The 19,747-nt window shown below is 40.7% G+C and overlaps 1 protein-coding gene across 2 annotated transcripts in view; it reads right to left on the bottom strand.

Moving 5' to 3' along the window:
- Positions 1 to 592: 592 nt before the first annotated feature.
- The window catches only part of LOC101171384 (pyridoxal kinase-like), a 70,268-nt gene continuing 51,113 nt past the window's right edge, over positions 593 to 19,747 (bottom strand). For both annotated transcript variants that reach the window (XM_023963060.1, XM_023963059.1), the window contains 6 exons: positions 11,629 to 11,714; positions 10,642 to 10,687; positions 10,463 to 10,574; positions 10,251 to 10,387; positions 5,031 to 5,097; positions 593 to 4,905 (listed from right to left, as the gene is read on the bottom strand). In XM_023963060.1, the coding sequence (XP_023818828.1) occupies positions 4,790 to 4,905; positions 5,031 to 5,097; positions 10,251 to 10,387; positions 10,463 to 10,574; positions 10,642 to 10,687; positions 11,629 to 11,714 (564 nt within the window). In that variant the 3' untranslated portion in view covers positions 593 to 4,789. The remainder of the gene's footprint in view (positions 4,906 to 5,030; positions 5,098 to 10,250; positions 10,388 to 10,462; positions 10,575 to 10,641; positions 10,688 to 11,628; positions 11,715 to 19,747) is intronic.

Below are 19,747 nucleotides of genomic sequence, written 5' to 3'. Positions count from 1 at the left end.
CAGTTGTAAAAATTATAAACTGACACGTCAGCAAAACATGTAGCAAATATATTGTGAATGTTGCGTAATGTTGTCATGATGGAAAGATAAAAACATACCTAATGAAGGTTCTGGTCACAGGTCTTCAGGATGTGATGAAGGCTTTGCTGACAGGTGTTCTGCTGGGTGGTGCCATGGTAGTTATCCCAGCCAGAATTTGTATTGCAGTTGCAGGAGCGAGCATAGGTTCTGACAACACTGGTTTGTGTCAGAGAGCATAAAAAGGAGGTGGATGTTCATGGCGTGTTTTCTTCTAGGTTTATCTTTCATTTTTGTCATTGTTGTTTGCTGTTTTTTTTTCACATCTTCGTTAGACAACAACAGTCTGCGCAAGACAAGAATGGTCCCTCGACTAATTTAAGATAAAAAAACGCAATATCTGAAACTCTTGTGTTATTATTGTCTAAAATATTTGAACAAGCCTTTGTGTTTAGAAGCTACAACGTTGTTTACGGAACAAAATACAGAAAGGTTACGGAAGGAGGCGATGATTTCAAAATTAATTATTTAAAAAATAAATAAAATAAAACTCAAATAGAAGTAGTAAGCAACACAATTTTCATATCTCTTGTCTTTTTATTGCATTTGAACATACATTTCATATATATATATATAGATATATAGACACTTATATTTTATAAATGTGTATTTGTACACTACAATCCTTTCTTAAACGTGTTAAAAAATACATCAAATGCTCCAAAAACAAAGCACTACAGTTACCAAACAATGATTGTTACATTTCCTCGTTTGTTTTGGCCACTAAGACAGAAAACAAAAACAGGGAGGCGGGGTTTCAACCATGACCCGGAAGGGGAGGACTTAGCAGTTCCATGAAGTTGAGGATGGAGGCAGGAGTGTTTTGAGGAAGGGGTGTGTGAAAGGACACATGGGATGGCAGGGTCTCATTAAATAGCAACCAAGATCATCATTGGTGAATGAGGAGATGAAATCACTCAAGAGCAAAATCTTTAATCACAATCATTCTGCTGAAATGTTAACAAAAACATCCTCTTCATCCGGTTTGGTTTGCTTTCGCACACAGTTGCTGTCTGGAGAGAACCAAAGACTGAGGCAAACAGAACCACCTTGTAAATCTTTCAGTTCCAAGAGCTGCTCATTTGGGGGTAATATAGTCCAAAACTAGCTTGGAGCAGGACAGGAAAAAGTTGGAAGAGGGAAAGGAGCATGTCCTCTGACTATCCTCCCTATAAACGCAAAGAAGCATCACATCACCCTTATGCTGCAGATGTTTCCAAACTTGGAAATGGTTCCCATTTCTTCTAAATCACACCACGATTGTTCTCCTCCTCTCTTTGGAATGTCTCAGCGTTCACACTGAAGTGAACTGTACCAGAGTGCAGAACCCTCATTCTCAAGATGACAATAGTTCTGTTGAGTCCAAACCAGAGTCTAAGTTAGCTTTCACACCTGCAGAACCAAGAGGACCGTCAGAGGAATCCAGGTCTGCGGTGGATTTAAGTCCACTGGAAATTCCATTTGCATGAAATGAAACTAGATCCAAACTTAGAGACTCTAGGACTGCAATTAGAGATTATTTTGGTTGTCAAATTATGAATTTAACATTTTTCTGATTAGTCACAATCATTTTGAAAGTATTTCTGCTTTGATCTAAGCACAAACTAAGCAAAAGACTACTTAACGTGAGTTTATTTTCTTAACAAATGACTCCTAACAAACATAGTTGAATATCAAACATGTTTCAACATATTGATCAAATGTACTTTATTGAAAACTGTAAATTTGCAGTTATGATTATGATAATATAGTTGTTGTGGTTGGAAACATAAAGTGCTTTATGTCAATAAAACACAAATTTGAGTTATTTGTCACTAAGTGTTCTGTTGCTGTAAATGTTTCATGGTCTAAAATCAGAGCTGCTTAATTCTTGTCCTCAGCATCTACCACCTTGCATGTGTTCCAGCTCTCCTGCTGCTTATTCCCTGAATCAAGTATGATCAGTCAAGATTGACGGAGCAAAGTCAAAACCAACAAGCCAGTATATCTAACCTTAACCATAACCTAACCTCACCACACATCTTGTGACTGGAAATCACAATCTACGTAATTATGGCTGTTAAAAGTCCTATCAATGCCTCCTGCTGTGCTCACAGGGTCAAAGATGGTGAGAGAAAGGACCTCAATAAGAATAAGACAGAAGCACCAACACACAAACCCTGAAACACATCAGAGATGTAGGGATCTCCTTCATGAGAGTACTAGACACACTTCAGATAAACGAGCTCAAACTGCTGTGGAACCCTCTCTGGAGTCATTTGTAAAGAGTTTAACCCAAACCAAAAGTTGACCACTTATCTGACAAAAGCAGCTTTGTTTCCAGCAGAGTTAACAATGATTTTGCAAGTTTACCAAAACAGACCAGAAGTCTGCTGAGCTACAGCTGTCCCTCCTTTACCCAAGAGTTTGTGCTTAAATTCGGGAAAAAAAAGGTTTTTGTGCATTTTTACTGCTAGCATTAAGTGGACGATTTGTCAGTGACCACTGGCAACAATTGCATGTTATTTAAAAGAAATTGGGATTTATATCAAAACATTAAGGACTCTGATTTAAAAAAGGAATAAATACCAGCAGTAAAGATCATTTAAATAAATAGAGAAGTACTAGAAGTACACCGTTGAATACTGAAATCCCACATTAATAAGATCTAGGGTAAACATGGAAAACACTGAATTTATCCATAAGATATTTTTTCACACTGGTTTGGATCCAGTGTAATTTGGAAATCTTGGCACTTCACCATAGCAAACCCTGTGAGGATGCCCTCCATCAGCTAAGGAGGGACACCCCATCTCTGCATCTAAAACTCATTCCTCCACAGATTTTTAACTGTGGAAGGTCATTTTTAACTGTACTTGTTTCACATAAGCTGTCATTTTTATTTATTTTATGTTTAAAATGTTTACATTTTTATTGTAAATGTAATTTATTGTTTCATCCTAGCCAGGAGATTCTTAATGTCAGTGGGATATTTCCTGGGCAAATAAAGGTAAACAAAAGTAAAGAAATTCTTCCTAAACAGTTCATGATATTAAAATTAAGTTTCAGTGAAGAACTCTCTAGTGGGCAGAACGGCACAGCTGGATCATATCTGTCACTTTACGAAAGCTGGGATCTATGTGACATACCCAAAAGTTAGATATTCTATCTGATGCACTAATCACAGACCAGGACTTTGTTTGAAAGAAAGAACAGATTCTGGGATTCTTTGCTCTGTGAGTTTTTCACTTTAGCAAAATGCTGTTGCATCAAAAATGACACGAACTGGACTCTGGACAGTGACAGACTTTAGGGCTTTGGTTGGTGCCCCTAGACTCTTTAAGCTGGTTTCAAGCATTTTAGTGGGAACAGCAGAGTGTGACATGCAACACACATCTATAAAAACGTTCACTAAACTTAGAGCTACAGCAGTCAGACTTAGTGGTTCAGGAGCCTCAGAAGCTCAGGTTCCCCGTCTTCCTGTTTTTGTCAATATCCATTGTTCCAGTACTTTCTAACTTTTAAGTAAGATTTCAAAAATGTTGGCTTTTGAGAGTAAAGAAGTGACAGCAGGTTTCTCCTTAGTGAGAATGAACGCATTTCTAAGATTGAATCAACATAGTCGTCTCTCTCTACTGCTTCCTCACAAACAGCCAGTTTTCTTGTCCATCTCTGAAATGTCAACCCCCCCGCCTGAAGTTTGTTTTAAGCGCAGTGATGCGTTCAGGGCCATCGCAGCCATCAAAGCAGGACTTTATCGGAAAGACTTTTTGTGGAAATGCCCATATCAGCTGATGCAGACACGTCTTTGTAATTATCTACCAATACAGATATTGTGCTGATATTATTGTGCATCCCTACTAACAAGTGAAGGGGATGTCAGCCACTGATGCACACAGCCACCAGCCCACCCCAGCACACACTGAAGTGTGTGTGTGGCCTACAGGACAGCAGCAGCATTATGGTCTAACAGACACATCAAAGAGAAGATATGATACAGAGGGTCCAATACACCTATAGTACAACATCTATACATCAACTATACAGTGTGCATTTTTTTCAGGATGGAGTCAGGGGGTTAGACGTGGTCACCATTAAAACAACGTTGTAAAACTAGGGGATCAAAATGGTGGGAGAGCCAAAGATAAACAGAGTTTAATCACTGCTGAAGATGGAAGGATAAGCTAATATTATGAATACAAAATATCAGAAAACCCTTAATTCTCCTGAGGCACTTCCTATTGTAATTGTGATTTTTTTTTAATAAATAAAAATAGTGAGTACATTATCTTTCGTTATATTCACTTGCCAAATTACATCTAAGCTGTGTGTTTTTAATATATCAGCTTATCCGAGACCAGATCGAGGAGTAAGAGACAGAAATCTGGAAGAATCCTGAATCTGGATAATCTTTCCATAGTTTGAGGGAGGGGGTTATCAAATGCTACAATAGATCAAAACTCCTTTTGATCTGGTAGTCTCAGTTCAAGCAGACCAAACTACCAGTCTGTCTGTGGCTCAGTATTAGGGTCAAATTAACAATTAACCCCAATGTGGAGTCATGGGGCAGAGCTTTAGTAAAAGACACTGAGGACTTAAAGGATTAGGAGTATTAGGATGGAAGGGGGGTTACTACTCTGACTGAGGAGTTGTTCACATCATATGATGGCAGTTGTGATTTACAGTTAAGCAGATGTGACAGATATAAGGGGGTTGGGGAAATTGGGAAATGTTAGGATATAATTGTGGCCTCCGTGACTATGGCGGGGTCTTCTATGTCGGCTTTACTCTGAACCATCCTCAGCTCCAGCTGAGGCGGACTGGGCCTTCGACCAGGACCTGCCAACTCTGAGGCACACAAGATGGAGTGTGTGTGGGGGGTAGGGTGACAGAACAGATGTAAAGTTAACCCAGCCACACCAACAGTTAGCTTGAACCAAGTTAAAGTTTCAGAACTTAAGCCGCCTTCTTACCGTGAGCAAATGATATGGTCCTTTGAATGACATGGTGCATCACAGAGAAAGTCTTTTCACAGGCCGTCTGGAATGAAGACAAGCAGAAAGTAAAGTGAGCTCAGTCCATCACTCAGGACCGTGGGCTTCGTGTGTGAACAGTACAGGGATGGGGACTTGGTTTTAGATTCTAATCTGAGTCCCTCTTACGTTTTACAGAATTTGAGACTTAACTCAAGATAACCTCAGAAATACGAGACTTGGATTTTGGGATTGGTGATGTTGTGGTCTTTTCTACTTGCCTCCACTTGCGTGTCAAGTTCAACAAAAAAAAAGAGTTTTTACCATTTCTTTGATCGGGATGCAAAAACACCAGAAGGGAGAAAGTAGAGAAATGGGACTTGAAACTTGGCTTGAATTTGCAAAAATGGGCTGATAAGCATCTCTGTGGGGCAGATGCCACAAGAGCCTATAGCTTGTTTGTTTTTTTTTGTTGTTGTTTTTTTTTAACTTGTCCTGTCCAACAGCTGGGCAAACAGATGAGAGCTGAAGGCCTCTTGTGTTGGACATATTTTACTTTAACAAGAGGGGTTATTAATCTTCAGACAAACCAAAGGTATGTCTGAACAAACCCCTTTTGTAATTGAGGCCAAACTTTATTAATTTCAACCATGTTTGAAAATCTTTGGTGTTGGACCGGACGGAAAAGGAAAGAGGGGAAGAAGAGAGAGGGACGTTAGAGAGAGGGATGTTGGGGGGGGGGGGTAGGAGGGTGATAGTAGGGGGGGGGGGGGGGGAGACCATTGAGCAGCATAAAGCAACAAGTTTACTGATTGTTTATCATTATGGTAAGGTTCAAATGTAGTACAAAAAGGGCGGGGCCTGTCCACACACACACCCCAATGTTATCAACACACCTGCTATCTGTAAAAATGTCCACATGTCAACATGTACACAAAACAGATAGTGTTCACACTCGCATACTTATGCCTTAAAACCAACTAGTGTGATATATTTCATTCATTCAATCATGCAAACTATTGGGGCAAAGGTGAGCTAACACCTGTGCTCAGGTGAGTGTTTATGTTATTCTAAAATGGATGGTGGAATGTGAAAAGAAGGAGGAAGAGTGCCCAGCCATCCCCACACCAAGACCCCCGCCGCAGCAGCAGCGGCAGCCGGAACCCCCCCAACGCCACACGGTAGCAGATAGAGAACAACCGCTCCCCGGGCGATCACATCCGCACCCAGGCCAGGGAAAGAGAGCGCCGCCCCAGCCCAACCAGGAAAGCAGCCCCCCCGCCGCGCCGGAAGAGCCCAACGCAGGGCCCCACCCGAGAAGGGCACCCACATCCCCAGACGAGCACCCCATCACCACCCAGGAGTTCTGGGCATCCCCCCGCCTCAACCCCAGGTACGAGCCCGGACCCCCTAAGGGAGACCCGTTGCGCACCCCAGGCAGCCACCCACCCGGCCCACGGATGGTCCAGGGAGGAGTAAGGCAGGGGCCGCCCCCCCCCCAAAGGGGTGTTGTAAACATGGCCCGACCAGGCTCGGCCACAGTTGGAAATTTGGCACGGCCCAGCGCTCAGGGGCAAGGACCAGAACCCACCCCCAGGGACACGGACACCCCCGGCTCAGGTGTAATGTGAACCCCCCCGCGCGGAGAGAGCACCGCCGGGCCCAGGAAACTGGCACCCAGGGGACACGGCCGCCGTTACCAAGGGCCCCGTACCCCCCACCAGGGAAGGGGTAGGGGACAGATGGTTCTAGGTCCCACCTTTCTTGTAAAATGTGTGTGCGTGTATGTGTGTTTGTGAGGGTGTGTGTGTGCATGTGTGTGTGTTTATGTTGGAATGTACATTTTGAGGGGGGAGGGGTGTGTGTACTAAGGGGGGTGCAGTTAAAATTGGCGGGTAGGGCACTGAGGGGACATCTCTTGATTACTCACAGTGATGTCCAAGAGCCTATAGCTTGAAGTGTCGAAATTTCTGCTGCTCCCCAACCTCCCAGAGGAAAAAATACATCTAAAATGATTTTTTTGAAGATTATACTATACATATACACTACTGTAGATAAATAAACCACTTCCATACACATTTTGTTCAAATCTCAAATCTTTGTTGCATATTGGTTGGTTAGACAAAGTATGAAGGCACATTTTCATGCTCATTTGCAACAAAAATAGGGAGAGAGAGAAATACATATATATATATACTGACTGTGCAGTGCTGACTCTGGTTTCAAAGCAGCTGGTTTAGCAAAGCAACCCTTTATGAAAACCCAAATATAAAGTAACACTATCTCAACAGAGAGGGCGTTTGTTCATTTGTTACTAATAAAGTTATTTAATAGGAGCTAGTATTTGATGTTTTGCTTTGACTGACTGCAGAAATGGCGGACGTAGCCTCAATAAGAAATGATTTAAAGAGGGACTTTTATTCAAAACAAGTAGTCATAATGGTAACACTTTATATTAAGATTCATTAACAAGCTCTGTTAACACATTAACAAGCATTATAAATGAATTTATAGGGTGTTAGTAAGACATTTATTAGTACAATAAGTCTAATAAGGTTTATTAAATTACTTAGTTAACACATTTACAAGCATTATTATTAGGATGTTTTCAAGATGCTAATGATGCATTTACTGATATTATAGGTGCCTAACAAATGTGTCAGTGTTAATAAGCTTAATAAGATTTATTAACAACCTTTGTTAACAAATTAAGAAGTATTATTATTGTTTGGGGTTCTAATAAGATATTTATTAGCATTATAGATGCCTGACACAAGCCGAAGTGTTCATAAGTTTAATAAGTTTTATTAAATAACTTAACAAATTAATAGGCTTTATTAATGTGTCAGATGCTAGTAAGATACTTATTAGCATTATAGATGTCTTGCAAATACCTGAAAGTGTTAATAAGATTTATTAACATCTAAAGTCAGACCATTGTCTTCTAAATCCATATTACTAAACTGCTTATAAGCTTTACAAATGTATTAATTAACTCTGTTAATAGTTTATTAATTGTTTTGCAGCACCTCATCTAAAGTGTGGACGTTTTTTAGCACCAACAACCACAAAGCATAAAGATTGTAAAAAGAACTTTATGACATTAAAACAGACTAAACATACACAAATCGTTCTGTAAAAGATATATAAAAATTTAATTCAGACAAATAATTTTTAAAAAAAAAACATATATACTGGTGTTGGATGACTCTAGCATCATAGCTATAAGGATAAAGTATTAGCATCTATCCTGAGTGAAACATTCATTGCAAATCCCATCATCAGGAGACAATTCTCTGCATTCAATGCCAACTGCATTAAACCACTGTTGCCTTGCTTCAAAGTCCACAAGAAAGTTGCACAGGCCAGTAATTTTTGAAGAACGACGACAATAAACCTACAGGAGCCATGCTAAAGCTAACACGCTAACCTGCCCATCTATGAATCAAAGATGGGCAGGTTAACCAATGTCACCATTGGCTAATGAATCTGTCAATCAAACTCATCAGCAAAGCAGGCATGCTCGATTTCAGCCAATTGAATGGCCTCTTAGACTTTGCTTTCACACAGGTGACGAAAAAAGCCCCGCCCATCTTTAATTCTGTACCGGTCGGTCGTTAGCGTGTTAGCTTTAGCATGGCTCCTGTAGGTTTATTGTCGTCGTTCTTCAAAAATTACTGGCCTGTGCAACTTTCTTGTGGACTTTGAAGCAAGGCAACAGTGGTTTAATGCAGTTGGCATTGAATGCAGAGAATTGTCTCCTGATGATGGGATTTGCAATGAATGTTTCACTCAGTATAGATGCTAATACTTTATCCTTATAGCTATGATGCTAGAGTCATCCAACACCAGTATATATGTTTTTTAAAAAAAATTATTTGTCTGAATTAAATTATTATATATCTTTTACAGAACGATTTGTGTATGTTTAGTCTGTTTTAATGTCATAAAGTTCTTTTTACAATCTTTATGCTTTGTGGTTGTTTGTGCTAAAAAACGTCCACACTTTAGATGAGGTGCTGCAAAACAATTAATAAACTATTAACAAAGTTAATTAATACATTTGTAAAGCTTATAAGCAGTTTAGTAATATGGATTTAGAAGACAATGGTCTGACCTTAGATGTTAATAAATCTTATTAACACTTTCAGGTATTTGCAAGACATCTATAATGCTAATAAGTATCTTACTAGCATCTGACACATTAATAAAGCCTATCAATTTGTTAAGTTAGTTAATAAAACTTATTAAACTTATGAACACTTCGGCTTGTGTCAGGCATCTATAATGCTAATAAATATCTTACTAGAACCCCAAACAATAATAATACTTCTTAATTTGTTAACAAAGGTTGTTAATAAATCTTATTAAGCTTATTAACACTGACACATTTGTTAAGCACCTATAATATCAGTAAATGCATCATTAGCATCTTGAAAACATCCTAATAATAATCCTTGTAAATGTGTTAACTAAGTAATTTAATAAACCTTATTAGACTTATTGTACTAATAAATGTCTTACTAACACCCTATAAATTCATTTATAATGCTTGTTAATGTGTTAACAGAGCTTGTTAAGGAATCTTAATATAAAGTGTTACCGTCATAATTAATGGATGACCAATGCAGAACAACATGTCTTTATTGAGACTTCTTTAACTGGAACTAGGATGACTTTCTACGTTAAGGTCACAGAGATTTTTGTCCAGAAGGAGAGATGAATGTGAATGTGCGTGCGTGTGAGGCATATATCGTCTGTAGAAATCATCTTGCTGTGTTTTTTGGGCATCAAAATTCATGGAAATAAAACTTTTCACTTTTATGATTTTTTCTGAAATTTGAAATTTTTGTATATTAAAACAAATGTTCACAGAGTTCGGGGATTCAATAAAACAATACCAAAAAATAAATTTAAGTTAAATTTTTAAATTTTTTTTAAAAATTTGATTTGGACATGAGGAGGGGGACAAGTGAAATATTGCATTCTAAGGGGGACTCCAGACTGATTTGTTATTTTCAAAACTATATTCAAGCACTCTTCTCTTAGTTTCTGTAGATTTAGTCTCAAGACATGTAAGTTTAGTCATAAATTACATTTTTTAGTAGTTTGTTTGTGGGTAATTTGAAATATAATGGATGGTACATAAATGTTCTCCAATTCTAAAATGACCCATAGGCCTCTCATCTGTTAGTAAATATGGTTTCTATGAGCATGCACCTTCAGATCGTTGGGGTGGTGGTGTGTCCACGCCAGCAGCATAGCAGCAAACAGATCTCCGGTTCCCACAAAGACAGCGTCTACTTTGGGAACTTCTATCCGAACTCTTTGCGTGGTCCGGCTGCCATCGGGACGAACTGAGCAGCACACAGAAACAACACTATAAATCCTGTGTCCATCACCTACGAGCCTGAACAGTTAGGCCCACCCACCGTGACGCTGGCTGCCCAGAGACACCAGGAAACGATCTCCCAGTCGAGGGGGGAGATCAGAGGAGGTGATGACCACAGTGTCTGGGCCCATGGCGTGGAGGAGATCCATCACCTGCAGACCGTTAGTGACTTATGAATAGGAGATACATAGAAGTCAAGTGACAAAGAGCATCCCTTACCTCCACAGCATCTTTCTGTGTGCTAATGTTCTTTCCCGTCAATAACCTAAAACACAAACAAAACATTAAGGTCAACAGATCTGAAGCGCCTTTCTTCAAATCATTTTAGAACAAATCAGGAAAATGTTTTCCAGTTTTTCCATCCTCAAAGTTTAGCTGGCTACAGTTCCAGTTGATCGACGACAAAAGGATAGTAAATGAAAATGACTGTAAAAACTAGAAAAGACTCACAGTCCTTTCATCTGAACTGATAACAGTGTTTCCAACAGAAAAGATGTTTCTCAACACGTTTTTTTTACATTTCAAGTGAAAATAGCAAAAAACACCCACCATTTAGATGATCATTTTACAGACGTGTTCCAGAGTGACTTCTCTCTCCACCATGCTAGCGACAGTCATATGGCGTCATATGACTGATCACCAGATTTTTAATTTTATATTATTTTTTTTCTTCAAGTTATCATCTATATTTCCAACTAAATTATTATTTAGCACTTATTTCTGTAAACTGAAAATCATTCTTTTTTTTATCTACAAAAAGTTTAACTTTGAAAATGAGAACATTCAACAACATTTTACTTCAGTAAAAGGGTCAGCATACGTCCAGTTTAGTTTATATACTTAAAATCCAGCATTATTATGCAATTAAAGAGCAATAATTACATTGCCTGAAGTGTATTTCACTATGCTTTACTATGTTTGTAAAGATCGTGAATCTGCGATCTCCAAGATATTTCAAATAATCAAACTCAAATTTTCTGGAACAGATCACAACTATTTGGATTCTTGTTACAGCCCTAATGACTTGTATTCTGACTTTGGAAAGTCCTTACATTGTTTTATTATCTATAATTCAAGAAAATTATTTAAAATCAAGTATTTACCTCATCAATTTAATCAATAAAACCCTTTTAAAACTATTTTTTGACATTTTATACATTGAAGGGGGATTTTGCAAAGGAGATGATTCAACGATTATGGACTCACTCAGCTTCAAACTGGTTAGGGGTGATGATGTCTGCGACAGGAACCACTTTATTCTTGTAGACTGGATAAAGGTTCTGAGGCACGTACTGAGAAGAGTCAAAATAAGCAAATATTTACAAGAAGAAGTTCAATAGTTAAAAAGAAAACTGTGCTGACACGAAAGTCACACAATGGCGATCAAAGGTTTGGGTCCCCCAGGTAAACTGTTCCATTATTGTGCATAAAGAAGCCAAGGGAAGATAGAAATTTTTTTTTAGGAGATTACAGATGAGACTTCCTTGTAATATTTCAAAAAATTAGGCTATATTTCAGGAAACCAAAAAAAGGTCAGTGCAAAAGTTTGGGCACCCTGCAGAACCTTGTACTGCCCCTCTTGGTTGGTATGCCAGCTTGTAAAGACTTTTTGTAGCCAGACAAGAGTCTCTCAGTTCTTGTTTGAGGTATCTTCATCCATTCTTCTATCCCAAAGTCTTCCAGTTCTTTCAGAGTTCTGGGAGGTCTTTTACCCACGGCCTTTTTCAGGTCTATCCATAGATTTTCTATCACGTTGAGGTCAGCTGATTGGGAAGGCCGCAGCTAAACCTTCCTTTCTGCCCCTTAATGTGTGCCAGCGTGGCTTTGGAGGTGTTTAGGATCATTGTTGATTTGTAAAAGTCATCCTCTCTTCAACTTCAGCTTTCTCACAGATGCCATCAAGTCAGTGTCCAAAATTTGCTAAAATTTGGTTTGATCCATTCTTCCTTCTCCTCATGAAATGTTATGTGTCGCTGGCTGCAATACCACTCCAGAGCATGATTGACAGTTGGACAGAGACTCTTTTCATTAAAGTCTGTGCCCTTCCTTCTCCAAACGTACCTTCGCTCATTCCCGCCAAAAAGTTTCATTGTAACCTTGTTGCTCTCCAGGTTTTTTCTTATATTCATTTGCCAACTTCAAATGAGGAATTTTGTGGCGAGAATGTAGAAGAGGTTTTCTTTTGATGACTCTTCCATAAAGACCATATTTGTACAAGGATCTCTTCACAGTAGAACAGTTTAGCTCAACCCCAGAGTCTGCCAGGTCTTTCTGGAGAGATGGTGCAGTGAGACTTAGGTTGGGACTTGCTTTTCTCTCAATCCTGTGAGCTTCTGTGTCTCAGATTTTTCCTGGTCTTCCAGATCTTGTTTTAACTTCCACTCTTCCTGTTGACTGCCATTTCTCAATTACACTCCGAACAAAAGATACTGGCATCTGAAAATGCTTTGCTAACTCCCTACAGCCTTCTCTTTTTTCTGTGAGCATCAACTATTTTAAGTTTCAGTGCTCTAGACAACTGCTTGGAAAAACCCATGATGCTGATTGTTGGGGCAAAGTCAGATGACTCAGAATATTTCATATTTTTGCGATTTAAATCATCTGGTTTTTGCAAATGATTGTGAACAATTCATGACACTGCCTCGTCTCGGCTTTTTCAATGGCAGCGGTTCATGGTAGAAATGCTGCAGGGTGCCCAAATATTTGCACACTGCATTTTTTTTGGCTATTTTGAAAAAATAAATTTATAAAGCCTAATTTTTTTTATTTATTACAAGAATGTCTCATTTTTAATCGGATGCCTTTTGTAGAGTGTTCCATTTCCTTGGCTTCTTTATGCACAATAATAGAATGTTTTACCTGGTGCGCCCAAACTTTTGATTTGCACTCTTCATCATAAAAACAAAATTAAAAAGAAACTCCACAGCATTAAAAAAAATAAAAAAGATATAAACAAGAGCAGAGGAGCATGACGTCTATGTCAGAAGTAATGAACACAAGCCCAAAGATCCCACCACCACCGAAAGCACACCGTCCTCTAGGACCAACAGAATAGATCCCAAGTGCCCAGAGTTTCAGGGCGATGAGTTCAATATTTAAAATAGTCTGACCCAAATATTATAAACAAATAGAGATTTTTTTTTGTTTATACCTGAAATGTGAGTGTGGGTCTGATGCTGTTCATATTTCATTTTACCACCAGCTAAAAAGATTCCAATAAACTAACAAAATCTGTGAAAGATGAACAACCCATTAACTGCTTGGAGGACTTAAAGATTTATTTCCAAGGTAGCTTTAAAACAATCGAGAGGCTCTGGAGTTTAGCCATCAGTAAGTGATAAGCTCACAGGGGTAAACCAGGCCCTAGGAGAGACGGTCAGACGATCGTCCTAGCAACACCTCTCGTCTCTCTAAGGAGAACCAAACCATTAAAGAAACCCTTCTGGATCTTCAAGCTTGAAGCATGAGGGCACAACCTGGTCATCTCTGGGATTCAAGAGGAGGCAGGAGAAGACCAGGAGAAGGCCAGGGTGAAATTCTTAATGGAAGCCCAGATGAAGCTTCCGAAGCAGGAGGTGCAGAAGATTGCCTTCCAGAGATTTTTCAATGAAAAGTCTGCATAAACGCCCATAAACCCGTGTTTCGGGCTTCTGCGTTAAAGATCGTCACGTGCACGCATCGCTACAAAAAATTTCGTTCTCGAGCTCTACAGCGTGTTCTAAATGATTATGCATGTGATAGTTTTCTATGATTTTTTTAAAACTCAATGCAAATTACAGTTAGCATATTTTGAAGTAACTAACCATTAGAGTATATATTAATTGTTTATGAACAAACCTCCAAAAGATTTCAGTATTTTTTAATACAAACCTTTAAATGTTCCACATTACTTACACACAAAGTTCCACAACATTTGATAGATTCAAAAGAACTGAAAATGGTCATTTGTTGAATTTTCTGCATTAGGTCATATTTACTAAAATCAAAAGCTATTCCAATGAAAACTATGACTCTGACAATGACAAGAACAAACCCAAACACTGAAACCCGGAAAGATCAGGCACAGGGATTTGGCAGAGTAAGAGTTTTATTGTTCTTGGACGTAGGCGAGGAAATCCATGGAGAAAAAACACTGGAGGAGTGTGAGACGAGGAGAGAACCAGACGGTAAGTATTCCTCTTGCTTGCTGTGGGATCTTTGTGGCGAGGCGAATGAGGATAAGGCGGGCAGGCGGCAGAGCGTGGCGTAGAGAAGTGGCTTGGCTGGAGGTCTTGGCGTCGGGATGGTATGACGGATCAGGAACGTGAGATGAACCCAGGTCAGCACTTGGTGGATGAGGTTGGTCCATAATAGGCAACGAACTGGCGATGAATACTGGCCATCCTAAATACTGCAGGGTTGATGAGGGAAGTGCCAGCAGCTGGGTCCAATCAGTGGGAGAAGAGACAGAGAAGGGAGGGGGGAGAGGACTCCCGGAGGTACCATGACTCTCCATAGGTCAAGTTCAATTTAAACACAAGACCCATTATTTTGTAGCAGCTCCACAATTCTTGCATTCATTGAACTTGTGTGTTTATAGATTTTCTGCCTAAATTTCTTTGCATGTCAGAATAGCCCCCCAGAGCTGCTGTTTGGATGGGAACTGCCTCCCACCCTCACAGAGATTTTGCTTGAAGATTCTCCAAAGGTTTTTGATAATGTTGGTCAGGGGAGGATGGGGGCATCGACATCAGTTTATCTCTTTTTCTGCCCATATTAGCCAATGTTGCAGAGGTATTTCTTTCAGGGTGAGATGGCTTTTTTTTTTAGATGTATTTTATATTGTTTTTATACTATTTATTGTGATTTTATTTTTACTATTTGATTTGACTATTTTGCACCTCAATCCCGTTGTACAATGTTGCAATGACAATAAAGACTATCTATCTATCAATCTATGGCGCATTGTCATGCATGAAGAGGTCCTTCAGGGACCCTAAAGGGGTTGACCAGCTCTCTCTTCATGATTACAGCCCCATAACATGACTCCACCACTTCCTTGATGACATTGCAGCCTTGTTGGGACACAGCAGCCACACTCCAACTACCCACTACTTGTTCAGGGGAGGGGCAAATAGAAGGTTTACTTAGAACTGCAGGCCTCTGGAGGATCCTACATCTTGATATTGGTGGGACTTCGGAGACACCAGCAGCTTCAAATATGTGCTTGTTTCTTTTTAATGGTATTTTAGCAGCAGCTCTCTCAATACAATGTATTTGTCTGGCAGAAACTTTTCTTATTCTGCTTTTATCTGCATGTGTGCTCTGAATCAGCCACAAATCTCTTCACGGGCCTAAACCATGCAAAACGAATTTGAGCTTTTATGTGCATTATAATGTTCATTCCTAAAGAAAAGAGACATTTTATTTTATATTCACAATATGCACATAGGGGTGTGACGATAACCGCATCACCGTGGTGATCATCTCATCACCTTTTTTTTTTTTTGAAAGTTCTGCATATGGTGCAGGATTTGATCTATAATAAACACAATCCTCTTTGCTAATAATTTACTTTTTCTGCGAGTCCTGTGTTCAAACTTCAAGGGCTTCTGGAGGAATTTCCATTGTATTCATTTCCATTACAAGCTGCCTGTGTTCTTGAGTGTGCGACACGGCCGTCCGTCGGAGGATTTTGTGTTGGGGGGGTCACAAGAGTATCGTCACTGCGACTGTTGCTGTTTCATCACTGCGGTGATCAAAAATCCCACACCGTCACAGCTGTACTCCTGAGTGGTTTAATAAAGAATCAATTACCGTTCTTCTAGGGGAAACCTTTGTAATAATGTTCCCCGTCACTCTGTAACAACAAACATGAACGTGCGTGCACCCCCAACACTTGTGTGCGCTCTCACTCACTCTTGCCTGGAATGGGCTCTTTCCTCTTACACACGCAGCGCGCTGACACACTTACACATACTTATTCTACAACACCTATTTAGTTAGTTCATTAGTAAGATAGTTTTTGCTGTTATTTATTAATGAAGAATACTGCGTTGTAATTATTAAATGTATTCATTTGCGACTCAGGCAGCCCGGGGGGGGGGGGGGGGGGGTAACCACGACACCGCAACTACTGCTGCTTCATCACCGTGGTGATCAAAAATCCCACACCGTCATAGCTCTAAATGCACATCCATCTTTGTAAAAGTTTGGATGTTGTTTGTTTTCATGGACGAGACCACGACACGCTGCTGAAGGCCAACTAAGTCTAGGTTGAAGTCAGGAAATGGGGGGATCCTACACGGAGCGGAAGCCGTGCCTTAGAGGACAAGTCGTCTTACTTCCGGGTTGGAAAAGAACTCAGGAAAATAACTAATATATAATTAAAAAATTTGTTCTTTAGTGTGCCAATGGTGATATATTATTATATACATGGATATTGTTTACTATAAAAGGCTTAAGAATAGCATGGTATAGGGCCTTTAATACGACGATGATCGCGCTTACGTTTTTGTGAAGTATCCAAGGTTTTCCATACCTTGTCCAAAGTATTTAACTATTTCAGGCTTTTCAGCAGCAGAGATCCTTTTTCTTTACCATATTGCTTAGAAATGTTGGTCTGCTTAATAATGTGGAACATCCTTCTTTAGTAATTTTTCCTTTTACTGAACTCACCTGACAAACTAATGATCACAGGTGTCTGAGATTGATGTCAGTGATCCAAAGAGCCACGAGACAAAATATCATCCATGAGTTTAATTGAAAAACAAAGAATTTGATCTTTTTGAAACTTAAATACAATTTGCATAATAATTTGGAATGCACTTTACATACGTATCCGTTCATTGAACAGATGTTGAAAGTTTAACCAGTTGAACCTTCGACTAGTGGAATGCCATACACCTGAACTTTTACCAGTTAGGGAGCCAGATTTGGTAGTGACGTATGGATGGCATCTTTTTCAAAACAAAGAAGTGCCAACTGGTTGAAAATTGACCATGGCGGAGAGGTTAATAACTGTGGTTTCTGCCCAGCCAGAATTCTATGGCTGGCAGTCCAGCCAGACACCCAGTCCAGGGCTAGCAGGACCGCTCCCACCCCCAACGCCAAGAGTGCAGTTCCCAGACAAGCCGCCCACAACCTCCCAGGAATTCCGAGCCGTCCCCCCTCCCAACCCCAGGCACGACCCAGGGCCCCCCAAGAGAGACCCGTCACATACTCCAGAAAACCACCCTCCCAACCCGCGGGATGTCGAGAGAGACCAAGGCAGGGGCCGCCCACCTCCGCCCATGAGGAAGTGGGGGGTCCCTAAGGAGCGTAGTCAAAATTGCCCTGACCAGGCTCACCCATAGTTGGAATCTTGGAGGGGGCCAACGCTCAAGGGCAAATGACCAAAACCAACTCCACAGGGACATGGACACCCTCAGCTCAGATGTAATATGCTCCGTGGTTCATGGTCCATCCGAGAACTCAGGGATCCTTCCTGTTTGTGTGGAGAAGGGCCTAGGCAGCCAGCCCCCAAGGGACACGGTCCCCGTTGCAGAGGTCCTGGTGTCCCACACAAGAGACGGGGTAGGGGACAGATGATCAGACGTCCCATCTTCCTTGTGTAAGGTCTGTGATGTTTGCTTGTGCATGTGTGTTGGCATGTATATAGTGGAGGCGTAAGGAGTGTGTGTAATAAAGGTGCAGTTAAAATTGGCGGGTAGGGCACTGAGAGGACATCACTTGATTGCTCACAGTGATGTCTAAACCCCCTCCCCACCAAGAGGCCCTAAATTCTCTAAGGTGCAGTTAAAATTGGCAGATGAGAAGCTGAGAAGATATCTTTTGCTTGCTGGCAGTGATGTCCAAGCACCCCCACTACCAAGGGTTCTACATGCCTAAGGTGCAATTAAAATCATGAAAATCCCAAAGTGCATCGCATGCTGACCACTCCTCCTCATTGCCTTATTAAGACCACCCCATTACTGCAAAGCATGCAGAATGATCTAACTCGCTGGGGCCAACCTGTCCCTCAAGGGCAAAGTAGCCACATAAACCTGCAAGACGAGAAGAGAGAAACCTGCAAAAAGCTGTGGAGGCTTAGAACTACCTAACTTACACAACTATTTTCTTGCCAGTAGAATACAGAAAAAGGAAATCTGCTGTTTGATCATATTGGCTTGGAAAAAATGAGTTGGGGGGGGGGGGTATACAGGGGCTAGGGAAACTTTGGGCTCAAGGTTTGGGGGACAGTATTGATCAATTGGGGGTCAGTCAGGAAGCTGTACTCTAACTATCCCCCCTTTCCTCACATGACAAGTCATTAGGGTAGGGCTGTGACGATAACCGCATCACCGCATCAACGCGGTGATGAGGTCATCACCGCGGTGATGACCTCATCACCGCACTTTTTTTTACGCACTTTTTTTTACGCAATTTTTTTACTTTTTGCATATGGTGCGTGTTTGGAACTATAATAAACACATTAAACACATTCATCTTTGCTTATAATTTAGGTTTTTGGGTTAGAGACGGTAGCAGTGAGACAGAGACAAGAGGCTGAGATGGAGGTAGCGGAGATGAAGATGTTGAGGTTCTCCTTAGGAGTGACCAGGTTAGACAGGATAAGGAACGAGTACATCAGAGGGACGGCTCATGTTGCCTGTGTTAGCGACAAAGTCAGAGAAGCCAGACTGAGATGGTTTGGACATGTTCAGAGGAGGGATAGTGGATATATTGGTAGAAGGATGTTGGAGATGGAGCTGCCTGGCAGGAGGGCAAGAGGACGGCCAAAGAGGAGATACATGGATGTCTTAACAGAGGACATGAAGTTGGCTAATGTTAGGGTAGAAGATGTCCATGATAGAGTGAGGTGGAAAAGGATGATTCGCTGTGGCGACCCCTGATGGGAAAAGCCGAAAGAGAAAGGATCTTTGCTTATAATTTACTTTTTCTGCTAGTCCTGTGTTCAGACTTTCCTTCATTCTTTCAGATTGTTGTCTCCTTTTCTCCCATCGCGCGTGCTCTCACTGTCTGCCTCTGCGCTGCACGTGGCACGCGGCTCCCTTTACACTTACACAAACAGGCGCGCGCTTTCAGAAGCACACATCCTTATTCTACAACAGAAGTTTCCGTCTCGCAAGGAAATACGATAAATTCAATGCTTTCTAATTGTTAATTTCCATTGTATTCATTTCCGTTATAAGCTGCGTGCGTTCTTAAGTGCGGGACACGGCCGCCCACCGGAGGATTTTGTGTTGGAAGGGGTGGTGGGGGGGGTGGTGGATATTACTGTCCTCCTTCACTTCGTAACACCAAACATGAACGCGCGCTGTTAGATTTCCATGAATATCACTAC

Source organism: Oryzias latipes, chromosome 15 (assembly GCF_002234675.1).
Source record: "Oryzias latipes chromosome 15, ASM223467v1".
Lineage (NCBI taxonomy): Eukaryota > Metazoa > Chordata > Actinopteri > Beloniformes > Adrianichthyidae > Oryzias > Oryzias latipes.
This window is presented reverse-complemented; position numbering and strand designations above follow the sequence as displayed.